We start from the raw sequence: 15,081 nt of genomic DNA, 5'->3' as shown, positions 1-15,081 counted from the left end.
AGGAGGGGACTTCCCTCTATCCAGAAGCCACACAAGTCTCAAAATACAGCCTTTCCACAAATATCCACCAACACTTAAAACAAAAAGCCCTCTGGGAAATAAAACAGACTCAGCAGCCAGCACAGCAGAGAGAATTTAAATAACTTCTAGATCAATAATCAGCTTAGAGAAAAAGAAAGAAAATCATTTTCTTCCCTCATGTGTCCTACAGGACAGATCTCTTGGAAGGAAAAGCTTATCTTGAAAAGAAATCACTTGTATGTCTGAGTATTATAAAAAGGCCCCTGACTACTGGAATTGTTTTCAAACTGTATAAATACACTAAAGTTCTAAAAAAAAACCCCCAAAAAAACAACTTTTTAAGTTTTTAAAAATAAAAATCTGTTGTAGGGCAATTATATCTCAATAAAAACAAACTATGTGTACATAAAAAATAAAAATAAAAACGGATTGTGTTTACAAATAAGAGACCAGCATTTTTTTCATTAGTTAACGTGTTCCCTTAATGAAAACCAACCTGGAACACGTGGGTTTGAGCCGCTCTCTGACTCATCACACAGGCTGGCCCTGAAAGTCACCAGGGACACGCGGGGATTCCCCCGCTCCGGGCAGGCACCAGGCGGGCCCCGTCCTGCTGGCCCACTGGCGGTCACCAGCTAGGACAGCAGCTGCGCTAAGCAGCGTTCTACTCACTACAGTTTCTCCAAATGGCTCGGTGTCCAGTGCAAAAGCGGAATTTCTACGCTGATCTGTATGAATGCTCCCGTCTATACACCTGACCCCTGCGGCCCACATTCTGAAACGGAGGCCCAGCTCCTCACGGAACCCGTCAGCGGTCAGTCACTTCCAACGCCGACACCAACGTGAAAGCAGCTTTAGAGGAAGAGCCTCAAGTCTCTACACCTTCAATCACAAGCAAAATCTGAATGTATGGTGCACTTTCAAGGAAAAAAAGCACCTACCTGCAGCAACTCAAGTCCATTGTCCTTCTCCCCAAGTAGAACACGGTCATTGGACGAAACCTGTCCAAATATCCTCACAGACAGTTTTACTACAACGGTTAAGCTTTCGCATCAAAGCAAAAGGTTTTCTTTCATTTCTTTTCCTTGGACTTATTTAAAGAATCTCATTCAAAAAAATAAATAAATAAAGAATCTCATTCAGGCTTACAATCTGAAAATCTGGATCCTAAATGCCAGCTGGGGTTGGCAACACTCGGCTGCGTTCTGCCCCCCAGAGAGTAAAGAGAACAAATAAGTCTCAGAGCTCAGAGCACAGTCTAGATAAAGAACCAGTAGATGAGCGGATCTCAGAGCGCAGACGCAGATCAAGCTGTGCGCCGCGGCTTCGGGCTGGCTCTGGGCCCCGGGCAACCTCTCCGAACAGAAGGGCCGGTGGGGTTTCAGATGATGGCTTCTCACCCACCACCGAATTCCTCATTAACTAGAAAGACCTTTAAAGGGGCCTCCATATGGCTGGTTCCATTACACTCAGACTTCCCCATGAATCACCCACAATATGGGCCTAAAAAATCTTAATTATTTTTAAAAAACAGATGATTTCCAAATAAAGTAATTCAGAACTTTAATACTTCTAACTTACATTTTAAATATCTGAGGCCCAAAATAAATAATTGGTAAAAGCACTTTTGTTATTCAGAATGTTAACCAATTTTTAATTTGTTTTGGAGACTTTCCCTTTCCTGTGTCCACTCACTACCCTCATTTCATACATACAATTCTCATTGATTTTTGTGTTTGCAAACTTTCTAGTTAAAATATACACTTTTTTCACTGACATACTGGGATTAAATTCTTATCCCTTACTTCTCCCCAAAATTTCTTGTTAGCAGCTTTCAATTGTTGTCTTAATTTTTGAAAAATCATTCATATACATACAATTTAACGCCATGTCTAGGAGAAAACTGAAAAATGAAATTGACAATTAACACTAGCACGTGGCATGACCCAGGTCACCCCGAGGCTTCAGACCAGGGCAGCCTCTTCTCCCAATAACACACCCTGCTCCGGACACACAAGAAATCCCAGAACAAGCTGCTCACAAGGTCCAAACCACAGCTGCAACAGCACTCTTCAGACCTGGGCCTCACCCACCTGCCCCTGATGGGGCCATCTTGAGGCGTCAACCGTGGAATCTGCGAGGGCAGACTTTGTCAGCACTTTCCCTGATGCATCAAGATTACCTCTTCCAGACACAGGTAAAGAAGTCAGACACGGAGGAGAACCAGCCCAGCACAGACAGGCATTCTGTTCTCACACCTGGAAGCAGCCGTTCCCAATGAGTCTGAAATCCAGTGGGATACACTGAATCATCACTTACAGGACACCGCTGGCATTTAGCGGGCAAAGGCCAAGCAGCTTAGGCCATCCTTCGGCACGTGAGAACTCTCATCTAACGAAACACCTTCCGATGTCCCAAACACTCATTTAAGGAAAATACAGGGTTCTAACGGCTCTCTGACCCTAGCATCTTTCTCTACTCCACACTCATGAACAAAATATTACTAGACAACAAATTTTCCAGGATTTCAACTATTACTCAAGTCTAGAAAAAAGAACATTTCGCTTTATTTGAAATGTCATCAAGAACGGCTTGTCGTTTTATAAGATTCCACTACGAACTGGTATTGGAGCTCCCAGTGCGTGCGGACTTGTGCCACAGCCCTCCTGGCCACCGGGACTCCGCGTACGAGGTCGGGGCACCTGGCCTGCTCACTGCCTCCTGGTGCATCTCACCTAACTATTCACACATGGAAATTTGTGTTATTTTATTATACGCTGCCCCCCTTTTATTTCTCCTGACACTACAATTAAGACGCTACACTCATTTTTTTCATTATAAATTATGTCTTGTTTACAATTTGGGATAAGAAGGTATCACAGAAAACTTGCCCTCAAAGCCGGCGCTGGCTCCAACAGGGTAGAGCCCCAGTGCCTACAGAGAACAGGCTCAGCCAGCCTCTGCTGGAGGGCACGCACACGGGCGCTGGTGGGACACCTACAGACACAGGCCCAAGGCCTGTCTCCGAGCAACACCGCGGTCTAGCCCACCTTCCCTCAAGGACAGAGGCCGGCGTGGGGCCACCCAGCGTTCCAAATACACCAGAGCACTATCCATTGTGCCCACATGGCAGGTGTCACCCACAGCTGTGCCAGAGAAACGGGACAGGTGGCCACCTTGAAAGTGCAGCGTGCTCATGAGCACTCCCAAACCAAGCCAGGAACCCCCGTTCAACCTCACACACCCCTTATCTCTGCTCCCGGTCCCAGGGCACGTGGGCAGGGCAGAACCCAGCAGACTCGGGGCAGCAAGGCCATAACACAACACGAGAGTTTTCAGCAAAAACACTCCATGTTCTCATCAACCACAGGGACACATTCTGTTGCCACCAAAAGTGCGACTTCTTTGGAGCCCCCGTGGGAAAAGGCAAGAGCCAAGGTTGATGGAAACTGACACCCAGAGCCCAAGTTTCAGGTCATGCCAGGAATTCTGGCATCTAACAGAGCACCCTGGATGGACAGCTATGCAAAGAGGCCACAGAAGGAGGGGGGAGGGGGGCTCTTTCCAATCTAGGTTATTTCTTTACCAGGTTTCAATTCACACGGTACAGAAACTACCGCAGGCATCACTAGCTCAGACCCTGCATGTTTTTAGAGGGCACGGTAACTGCTGGTAGGATGGAAAGGGCAGAATGCTCCAGAAACATTTAAGAGCACCAACATCTGAGAACCAGCCACACAGGACAGAGGGCAGGGAAGAGGACCTGGTGGGCTGGCTGCAAAGGACACGCGACCGTCTGGGTCGTGTTGAGGAGCCGTGAGCCCACTCCAAGGTGCTCCGGCCCCACGGCACGCACATGCTTTCTTCTCGCTGCACCCGGAGCCACGGCAGAGATGCCTGCGTGTGCACAACTGCCGCTACCGGGCCTGGCTGGCCGGCGAGGGGGACGCGGCGCTCTGCTCTTACCATCGCACTTTGTTGCACGTCTGGGTCGCGCCGAGTGGGGAGCCGGCCACCATGGGGACTTGGATGGGGCTGTGCTGCTTGTTCGTGACCAGGTCCAGCTTCTCCTCTAACGACTTACAAGTGGCCTCCAGAGCCTGCAGCTTGGCCTCGATGCTATCCAATCGCAAGCAGATTGTCTGGTTAATGGAGTACAGGAAGGACTGCAAGCAGAAAGGAGAAGACTCTCAGGACGGACGCGGGGCGTGAGCGGCCGGGCCCCCGGAAGCCACCCCCAGTCGTCCCGAACCAGGAGAACCACCCCGCATCGCGGCGCCTCCGTGGACCAGGCCCGAGCACGTGCACGGGCCCCCCTGCCCTACGGTCCCGGTTCCGCGACGGCGCGCACGCCGAGCGGACGGCCTGCCGGCGACAGCCAGGTGCTTCCGAACTGCAAGCCTGCCACCTGGTGGCCGGCACGCGGCCCGTGCGGCCAGGGCTGCAGGCTCAGGTCCCACTGGCCACTGGGGACACGGAGGCCCCTCCGCTCCGCTCCCTGCCACTGGCGCTCCTGGGATGGGCTGGGCCGGCTGCGGGGCCGCTCGGTGTAGACCAGCCCGCCGCGCCAGGGCCCCCAGGGAGGTGGGGGCGGGGCTCGCCTGCAGCCAGTGAACGGCCTGCCGCAGGTCAGGGGGCTTGCGGGGCCACCGCCGGACACAACAGCGCCGCTGCCGCCCTTCACTCGGGAGGCAACGCGACGCCCGCGAAAGGCGGGCACGGGACCAGGGGACGGACACCCGGGACCAGGGCGGGTGCGCAGCTGCCGGGACTGGGGATGGGGACAGGACGCCGGAGGGGGCGAGGGGCTGAGGGGACAGGAGACCGGGGCAGGCTCGGGTCTACAGGGACCAGGGGACGGGAGACCTGGGTGGGCGCAGGGCTGAAGGGACAGGAAACTGGAGCGGGCGCAGGGCTGAGGGGACAGGCGACCCGGGCGGCAGCGGGGCTGAGGGGACCGGGGGACTGAGAACGGGGACGACGCGGGCTCTCCGGGGGAGGGCAGACATCCTCGGTCCGTGCTCAACGGAGGGCGTCTTCTCGAGAGCCTACGCGCTTCTGCAACCGCCCACGCGTGGGGGACACACAGTCCACACGCGTCCACACAGCCGGCTCTCCGTGCAGCGGTCAGCGTGCAACTCGACTCCTCGCCAGAGAGCGGGCAGGGGCAGGGAAGGCCGGCCTGCACCCCCTCCGAGGACACGCCTGCGGGGACTGGGTGTGAGGCCGGTGCGGGGGAGGGGCGCCACGTGAGAAGAGCACGTGGTGGCAGCACGCGACAGGCGGCAAGCAGCACGTGACGGCAGCGCGTGAGGACGCACGTGATCACAGGGCGCGACTAGCACCTGACGACCGCACTGCGCAGCCGCAGCCCCTGGGCGGGAAGGCGTGGCCTCAGCGGAGCCCCGCGTGCAGGCTGCGAGCGCGGACAGGACGCGCGGGACGGAGGGGCCCGCACTCCCCTGGACACGTGCGCCCGCAGGCGGCGGGGGAGGCGACCGGGACGCACCGCACTCTCACCTTGATAGAGGGATCCTGGCAGTTGATTTCCAGGCGCTGGCGCTTCAAGGCCGGCTCATCGTCGTCGGTCACCACGTGGTTCTCCAGGACCACTGAAAACCAACGGCGGGGACAGGACACACACGTGAACGGGACGGCCGGGCAGGGCCGTGTCCGCTAAGCGGTAAGCAGTTGGGCCGGGCCGCCTTACCGGTGATGGAGAAACCACCACCTCTTTCTCATTTTACATTTTTCGTGTCAACTTAAAATCCTCAAGCAGAAAGCAGGAACTCTACTTAATCTCAAAAAAAGTGCGACACCAGATAACCGAGTTCCCCGATGGGCCACCAACTTGATCCTAACACTGAAACGACAGCCTTCCCCTTTAGTGCTCCGTGGAGCCACCCTGTTGGAACGTTGGCAGGAGAAAACCCAAATAACACGCATTTCTCTCCAACGTCCACATCTGTCTGTTGGCCACCGCACTGCAAACTCAAGCCCCCTCTAACACCGCGTTTCAACGTGTCGGCTCGTCAAGGCCGTCCCTGCACTGGCCGCTGCTCCCGGCGCCCCGCACTCGGGCGGCCCCAGCGCTCTGCTTTCCCGACGCCCCGCATCCGCCACGGAAGCAACAGTACAGATAAACACAAAAATCAGACACAAAAACCGCCCCAATCACATCCATCTGTGCACACACACTTCTCTCTACTCTTGAGCCTCGGACCCAGACCTAGTCAATCTGTAAGCTGTCCACACTTGCAGACGACGATAGAATTTTAGATTCAACACTTGTTTTCCACCTGATACCATGAGGGCTTTTCCATTTTGCACAGTAGTTTTTCCTTCTCATCTCGCCAAAGTCACCGACGTTCACTGCCTAGTGTATGTCCCCTCCCTAGTGCTGCGTGGTCACACGTGGACACAAACAGTACACAGAGTGGGGGTGACAAGGGCTTACCAACAGATCAGTCTGCCTCTTTTCCTCTCCACTCAGCAATGTCATGTGGACAGCCCTCCTGGTTAGTGGCTTCAATTACTTTTTAAGGCCAAGATCAGAAATGTTACCAGTACGTGAGGATATATAGACACGTGCGTAGAACACTGTCCGTACACATGCACACACAAAGGTATGTTTCCCACGGCACTTGTGGCACTAAACCATAGCATGCACACTTTGGGGTATCATCTGTCCACCTTTCAAGTGCATCCCACGCTCCAGGTGAGCAGGACGGACTCGCTGGGATGGGCACGGGCATCATCGTCTGCCTCGCTCTGACATGCTATCTGACCACATCCCTGCTCCTCCCCTCAACCCTCCCAGAACCACCCGCTGCCCAGCCATCTCCACTCAGGGAAATCAATCCCCCTTCCCGGCAGCCCCATGCAGGTGCTGGAACTCACGCCAGCTCAAGCCGTGATAGCGGCCATGGCAGTGTCTACCCCCAGAGCAGATTACCTCCCCACCCTTTCTGCACGAATCTGTGCACAGATGTGGGCAGAGCACACCCTGCTGGCATGGGATTCCTCATCTGCTAAGGGGTGGCTGGGGTAAACCCGGGAGAGGCCGGGTGCTCTGCACCCACCTCAAAGCACTGCCCCTTTGACGGGGGTATCGACTAAGGTTCCAAATAAGATCTTGATTTATTTTTAAAGTGTCGATGCCTTTAAGCCCGTACATACTAGATGACTTCTCTCAAAACTCCAACACTTAGAGATACCAAATAGGCCTGTGGCTCCGACACAAACCTTTCACATGTCCAAGGCAAGAGCTCTAAATTGATTTCCTAGAGATAAATTATCCAAAGCTGCACCTTGCAGACCCTTATAGCCAAGGGTCAACAGTCCCCAAAAGCATCCTGCTCATCAAAGGGCTTTGCACCGTGCACTGTGGCTCCCGTGCAGGAGGGACTGCCTCGGCCACATCCACAGTAATGTGTGACAATGAATTCTCATTCAGTTAAGTAAAAATAGGAGAAATCCATGCGTACAAGTGTTTGTGGTTAACAAAACACAGGTTCCCAAAAACCTAGTCTATTTAACTGCCACTAGAAACGTGACTTACACCAGGACTGAAAGACAGAGAGATCCTGGCAACCATTATCCTAATCCTTTTCATTCGCTGAATAGTAAGCAAGTCCAGTGAGGTTAAGTGACTTGTCCAGGGCCACACAGCTAGTTCCTGTAACTACAGAAGAGTCCATGCACCACAGCAGCGTGAAGTACCTCAAGGCTTTAGGCAAAGGAGCAGACGTGTAAAAGGCAGTGTACCCAAGGCAGATGACCGAGCACAGCAAGGCCCACAGCGATGGCTGTGGTGCTGCAAGTTTACTTTCCTTTGTCCTATGCTACATATGCACACCTTGCTTACACTGCTTTTTAGAATTCTGCACACATTATGTTTAGAATTAGATAAAAGAACTCAGTGTCCATTTCCGGGGTACCTGGGGGGCTCAGTCGGTTGAGCATCCAACTTCAGCTCAGGTCATGATCTCACAGTTTGCGAGTTTGAGCCCGGCGTCAGGCTCTGTGCTGACAGGTCAGAGCCTGGAACCTGCTTCAGATTCTGTCTCCTCCTCTCTCTGCCCCTCCCCTGCTCGTGCTCTGTCTCTATCTCTCAATGATAAATGAACGTTAAAAAAAATAAAAAAACTCAAATGTTCATTTTAGAGCCATGACTATCAATTAGAAGGGCAAGTCTACAGGCTGCAATCTAGGTCCGTGCCAGACACGTAGCGAGTGCAGCCATGGCGGGGGAGGGAGCATGGAAAGGCAGAGGAACCTAAACATCTTTGTTTTCAGTGGAAATCAGACAAAAGTAGAAGGCCACACACGCCCTGAGCAGTTTCTGCTGCTAGGATTTCTTTCTTCTATGTGCTTAACTACTTGTAAATTTCGCAAAGTTCTTATTTTAGGGACGAGGGGGAAAAGTCATCTCAAGTTTTAAGCCCACTCTGGAGGCGAATACGTGTATGCAGCACGGCATTTGCTGGGTGTGTGCAAGTCCTTTTGGACCAGCGACTGGAAATTTGTGTGTACGAAGGCCTCGGCGAGTCGTGCGCGCAGTGGCCTCAGGAAACTGCCCTGCAGTCCCAATTATTTAAGACACCCAGACGGGATCAAACCAAGCTTAGAAAAGGTTTCTCTAAGAGTTCTCTGAACTATAATCTCCAGAGAAACTATTTCAGAAGGAAACTCTCCGAACTGGAACAGTTCTAAAAAGGTTTAAAATTTATGTAATAGGAACATTTTTCTTTTGTACCACTGCAGTGTGTGTTTTCTAAAGAAGCTGTCATTCCCCTGCCAAAATAGGAAGTTATTTTTAAAACCGTTAGACGGTGATAGTGCTTCTGGTTTTCTTCGTTCAGTGGCATCTAAGGTGTGGTGCTAATGAGGCCAAGGTGCAAGCTCTCGCTGTAAACAAACAGGTTCACTTTCACAGACAAAGCTGTGGTCACACAGCTGCACTGGTGGGCAGTGAGTGACTTTGTTGAGTGACCTGCCAGGCTCTAGATCTCGCCAGCCAAAGGGGGACAGCGGTTCTTATAAACAAAGGAGAAGCAAAATAAGAGGAAAAGCGCAGCATCCCTGAAAAGAGTACCTCTGTCTTCTTGTGACTGCTCACGTAATTCTAAAACCATCTCTAATACTCTCCCTTCCAGAGCACGACTGAGTTCCAAATGAAGTTTTGCCAACTAACGTATCAAACAGATCACAAAAGACAGATGTCCACCTACTTCTTAGGAGATTTCTGAAAATTCTCTTCTCTGTGGGGGAAAAAAAGTCAGCATTTCAATTCTATTATTCCAAAAAGAATAACCAGGCAACTAAAACACTCAGTGACTTTACTGTGTGCATTTCTCCTTTCAAATTTAAATAAAAATGGGGGGAGGGCAGGAATTTACTAAGAAACCTTCTAAAACAAATGTGCAGACAAAGCTTTTTCACAGATGAAATTCCTAAAACGTAGGGTTTCTTTTATAAACAGTCTTCTCAACACAAATATTTAAAGTTTCAAAGATGATGTGTGCTTTTAACATCATTAAGAAAAATGACCAGCCTCAAACAAAAATATTTTTAAAAAGTTGTTCTTACACACAGTCAATGAAAGAACAACTTAATAACTTAATAACTTACTGGGAGGGGCGCCTGGGTGGCTCAGTCATGAAGCATCCGACTGGCTCAGGCCATGATCTCATGGTTTGCTTACGAGTTCAAGCCCTGGGTCAGGCTCTGTGCTGACAGCTCAGAACCTGGAGCCTGCTTCAGATCCTGTCTCCCTCTCGCTCTGCCCCTCCCCCACCTACCCCCCCAACTCTCTCAAAAATAAACATTTAAGAAAAAAAGAAACAGTGTTAGAAATGTGATTATGAATCATGCAAATAAACCCTTCGAGTGTTTAAAAAAAAAAAAGGTAAAAACATTTCCCAGAAATCTGTTAGTGTCCTATCAAAATTTTAAACATAGAACAGCAATTCCACTTCTGGGAACTTACCCGACAAAAATATCTGCCAAGATACACAGGCAAGACTCTTGACTACAGGGGTGCAGACAAAAGTAAAGCAGCTCAGCCAAGGTCAATGGCGTCTACAGGGAAGAGGCCCATCACTGAGGGACACGCGAAGCAGACCTGCACTCTCCAACAAAGCCTGGCTTCCAAGGCGCACGGCGGTCCAGAGGGAAGCTGTGGAGCCTCACGTGTCACAGGACCACTGTGGGCGGGGGAGGAAGCTGCTCCCCCCGCCCCCCATGGATGGACCTGGGGCCCATATTCCCACTCTCCATGATTAGCACACGCATCACCTTTTTCTCTTCCTTTACTTTTTAAAGGAAAGAAAACTTCTGGAAGTGCTTCTGGGTTTCTGAAGAACAGAGAGGGTAAGAATCCACCTACTGTCCCATAGCTCCATACCTGGGTGACCGGGACTTAGGTCTTCCACGGCAATCTGCACCACATCCGCCAGGTCCTGTTCTGACATCATCCAGAGTAAGAGGAGGGTGGCCGGTGAGTAGGCAGGAATCAAAGTCACGCAGGACTGCGTTTCTGCCACCTACAAAACTGAGACAGACAGGGACAGGGAGATCACATGGTGACCTGTGACATAAGGCAAACCACTGACCACGCAGGTCCCAGAGCATGTCCGGCGCCGTGCTGTGGGATACAGGACTCTCCTGGCTTCAAACCACCAAAAGGTAGGGTTCTTTGAGAAGTGAGCCGCAGTTCAGAAACGCTGCTGGTCCTCACCGCCAGCCCCACCCGTCCTCACCGCCAGACTAGCCCTACCCGGCAGCCTCCTACTTCCTCAGTCCACTCCACGCACCAGCTCCAAACTCGGCTTCCGGTGATGGCCTGGCCACTGACAGTGCCGTCCACCAGCCTGGAAGCTCAGCGGCCCCCACCCACCCGGCCCATCCTGCCACACACACCTCACTGCCCAGTGTCCCGCTGCCCCGTCTCCCGGCTTTCCCTGAACGGGCCCTTCCACCCGGGGCCGCTGTTCCCACTCATTCCTGCTACTCAAAACACCATCCCATAAGTGCCTGTGCTTTGCTTTCCTTTGGCTTCCAGAGCAGACCCAAACCACAGCATCACCCGGCTACCGTGGCCTGGGAGCACCGCCATGCTGGCCTGGGAGCACCATCGCCGTGTCCCTAATGTGCCCTCGGGGGCAGGTGTTTGAGCTGTCATCCCTGAGCCAAAAACCACGTCTGGAACAGTGTCAGTCACTTTCTTCTTGCTCCTGAGGTACTCCGATTAGGCCAAGAGAGACCTTATCTCCCAAAACAAAAATGAGGCCATGTCATGTCAGATACGGTGTATCAACCCGCGGATCTAAACATACAGCATAAAAACGGGACATCCTGGAGAACTCAGGAATCAACGTCACCGTAATATTGTATCTTCCACATTTTGTTTTAATTATTTGTGGTAAATGTTTATAAAATAAATCAAAGTAAATCATGTATTGATCTTTCCCCAGCCAGACTACACTCTCAATTCTACAGCTCTGTTCTTTGCAGCACTAAGTGCTCATAGCCCCCAGTCACTGCTCCTGTGGGAGGAGGCAAATTAAAATTTGGGGGCGCCTGGGTGGCTTGGTTAAGCATCCAACTTTAGCTCAGGTCATAATCTCACAGTTTGTGGGTTCGGGCCCCGCATCGGATTCTGTGCTGACAGGTCAGAGCCTGGAGCTGCTTCAGATTCTGGGTCTCCCTCTCTCTCTGCCCCTCCCCTGCTCATGCTCTGTCTCTCTCTGTCTCAAAAATAACGTTTAAAATTTTTTTAAAAATCACATTTAATCAACAAATAATTATATGGGGAGGATCAAGAGAGTCCCTACAAATTAAACAACAATGAAGAACTACCATTTCCTATATTTGCTGTGTATTTAATAAAGATTTTTCAAAAATTTTTTAATGTTTATTTTTGAGATAGAGAGAGAGAGAAAGAAAACACAGGTCGAGGAGGGGCAGAGAGAGGGAGACACAGAATCCGAAGCAGGTTCCAGGCTCTGGGCTGTCAGCACAGAGCCCAACAGGAGGCTTGAACTCGTGAACTGCAAGATCATGACCTGAGCTGCAGTTGGACGCTTAGCCAACTGAGCCACCCAGGCGCCCCTATTTAAGGATTTGCCTTTTTTAGAGGCAAAACTCAAACTTGACAACAGTATTTGCTACACACACACCCCCCCCAGAGAGCTAATTTCCTTCTTTCACAGCAAGAGAAATAGGACCAGTACACCGAACAGAAAATGAGCACAGAAAACGGAGGTGAATTCACAGAAAAAAGAAATCAGAAGGCTTTTAAACATGAGAAGAATTCAACGCTTTATGTGATTTTTAAACTGCGAATGTAGATGAGACTCTGTGTCGCCGCCACAGGACTACTGTGAGTGTCGCAGGGCCACTGGAAGGGGCAGGCGCTGCGCTCTCTGGCGTTCCCAGGGGGCGCAGACCGCACTCGCCCTTCCACAGCGGGGAATGCGACTGGCCATGGCCCTGACCCTGCCACACGCTCAGGAAGCCTTCCAGGACCAAACTCTCATTTATGTGCAAACATCTATGTACCCAAAACCCAAAACAACACAACCGAGGCATGGCTCTAGAGGCAAAAGGGTGGCCGTAGCCTACGTGTGCGCCAACAGGGAGCTGCGGAAACGGCCCATGGGGCCACACGACGGGACCCCAAGTGGCTGTGTGAAAGGGCGAGGCAGAGCTCCCCCAGAAACCACGCCCAAGAAGCAGAATTACATGAATAGAAACGAGGCAGAAAGCATAAAACATGCTTTTTTTTTTTTAAAGAAATATGCTGAATATGCACAGATTATTCCTGGGATATAAGAGGGAAAGGAGATTATTTTTCCCTTTTCACACTCATAATACTTGCACTTTTATCCTGTGCATGTGCCACCTTTTCAGAAATAAAAGGCACTTTTTAAAAATGGTCAACTAAACACATGGGTGTAAACTGCCGGGGAAATTCTCAATCCCAGCCTCCATCCCAAAGCGGGCTGCTTGGAGGAGGCGCCATGGCGGAGCTGGTGCACCCAGGAGGGCCCGGCAGGCCTGACGCGGGGGAGAGAACAGGTGTCTGCTAACTCCGTGTCCTCCGAAGATGAGCTCTAATTACAGATTAACTGGAGGCCAGTCTGAGGATCAGGGCTACTCAGGCCATAAACTTGGTCTTCTTCTATCCAAACGAAGAGCCCAAGCAAAGATTATCAAAGGGTACAGTGAGCTGTGTCCTGAAGGCAGTGACCCTCAGTGACAAAACACCACCCAACCAACCTCTGAACTGGGGGATTTAAAATGTTTTGGGGTCACAGATTGCTTTCAAAATGTAAGAAACAAAAAACTGTAGACCCTTTCCCGGGAAAACAGCAGAGAGCTAAAATTCTGCCAAGGTTCAGAGCTTCACAAATACCAGCAAGAGCTGCCTATCTCAGCCCGTTCTCCTGGTGCTCAGTGGAGGGGCCCGACCTTAGTGGGCCGCGTGGCTGCCAGGTGGCCCCCACCGGCCACTCCTGCAGCACTCTAGCCAAGTGACCGGGCCTAGCCGATGGGACGTAAGTGCAGACACAGGACGGCCGGCAGGACACCTCAATAAAGGACACCTGGCACGTAGCCAGGGCCGTGCTACTGGCCCCGCTGCTGCCGGACCCCAGAGATGAGGGCGGGACAGGAGGAACTGGAACAGCGGAGCAAAGAACGAGACGGAAGCTGCCACACGTCCCTGGACTGCCGGACTCAGGTTTCCTCCTCAGATAGGAACAGAACCAGCCACCTGCTCGGAAACGGCGTATTCTGGGGTCTGCAATGTGCCGGCCAGGCTTGACCTAAGTGTTGCGCCCTGTGGCCGTTGGCGACGCCCTGGGCGCACAGGCTCCAAGTTAAATTAGCTGTCTCTCATAAAGGCTGATGGAGAGGTTTCAGATGCCCAGATCAAGCTATTTCCCCATCGCTAGCAGTTCTGCGAGCAGCTGAGGAAAACACTCCGAGCGCTCCGTAAAATCCTGCATCCTAACCTCTTCCAAATGAGGACACCACACGTTATCCAAGTTGTTTACTCAAAATGGTTCTGTTGCCAGGATGGAGTCACTTAAAATTCTGCTAACAGGGAAGGTTTGAATAGAAAAAACTAGGGCAAGAAGCCCAAGAAAACTGGAACAGAGCGATACATGCGGTTGCCATTTTGGCAAATTAAATTCACCATTTCTCAGAAGTCCTGGAGACAGTCCAGTCTTAATATAATAAAGCAGCTGGACTGAGATTAACGTGCCATAATGTCTCTGACGGCAATGACCGGTGAGAACCTTAGCAAGCCTGTGAAGGAGCATCCTCCCCGGTGCACGAGAAAGGAAAACCTGCCAACTACAGTCAACAACCGAAGCGCCCGAACGTAGGGGAACAGTGAAGTAAATGACGGCGGACCGTCCCGTAAAACACTGCACTCGTTAATGTGAACGACACTGCTTTGATCATAGGAACCAAAATGGAAGGATCCCCAGAACCACAACAGCAACAGAAAGGAACATAAAAGGAAAATCGCCCGACGGTAGGCGTATGATCCCGATTCGGCTTTCTAACAGCCACGTGTAAGTGTGGTCACACGTCGTGTGTGTCAGTGTCCCGTCCCCCCCCCCCCCGCGGTCTGGAGTGATCACAGTGGACTTACTGGTACCTAAGAGGGAGGGAGGGTGTAGGTAACACAGGCTCCCTTCCTCCTCTGTCCATCCCGAGTGCTGAGTTTTCCGCAGGCATGTTAGGGTTATCACCGTGAGACGGTTTCTCTAAAACCAAACAGCGTGTGGACAAGGCCAAGTGCATCCCACCCGCCTGACACGAGTGGGGCGTCCCAGCCCCGCCTGGAGCCGCCTCAGCCTGCTGGGAGGCGGCCTCCATCCCGGACCGTCCTCGCCCTCCTTTCTCCCCTCCCTTCCAAGTCCCAGCCCCTCCTCCCTGGGCTCGGAGGGCCACCTCGCCACCTCCCCCAGGGGCTCCCTGTGGCCCCGTGGGCACCCACACACGCGCCGTGCCGTCCTCGCAGCCCCTCACCCGCAGCCC

General features: G+C 51.9%; 1 protein-coding gene across 4 annotated transcripts in view; it reads right to left on the bottom strand.

Annotated features, from left to right (window-relative positions):
• LOC120226268 (BTG3 associated nuclear protein) overlaps positions 1-10,571 on the bottom strand; it is an 87,046-nt gene extending 76,475 nt beyond the window's left edge. For all 4 annotated transcript variants that reach the window (XM_039224478.1, XM_039224546.1, XM_039224604.1 and 1 more), the window contains exons 1-3: positions 10,430-10,571; positions 5,542-5,633; positions 3,988-4,187 (exon numbers count right to left, since the gene is read on the bottom strand). In XM_039224478.1, coding sequence (XP_039080409.1) covers positions 3,988-4,187; positions 5,542-5,633; positions 10,430-10,499 — 362 coding nt within the window. In that variant the 5' untranslated portion in view covers positions 10,500-10,571. The remainder of the gene's footprint in view (positions 1-3,987; positions 4,188-5,541; positions 5,634-10,429) is intronic.
• Between the last annotated feature and the right edge of the window lie 4,510 nt (positions 10,572-15,081).

Source organism: Hyaena hyaena, unplaced genomic scaffold, assembly GCF_003009895.1.
Source record: "Hyaena hyaena isolate Hyena2069 unplaced genomic scaffold, ASM300989v1 scaffold_1, whole genome shotgun sequence".
Classification (NCBI taxonomy): Eukaryota; Metazoa; Chordata; class Mammalia; order Carnivora; family Hyaenidae; genus Hyaena; species Hyaena hyaena.
Note: the sequence above shows the minus strand (reverse complement) of the source record. Positions and strands in the feature narration are given on the sequence as shown.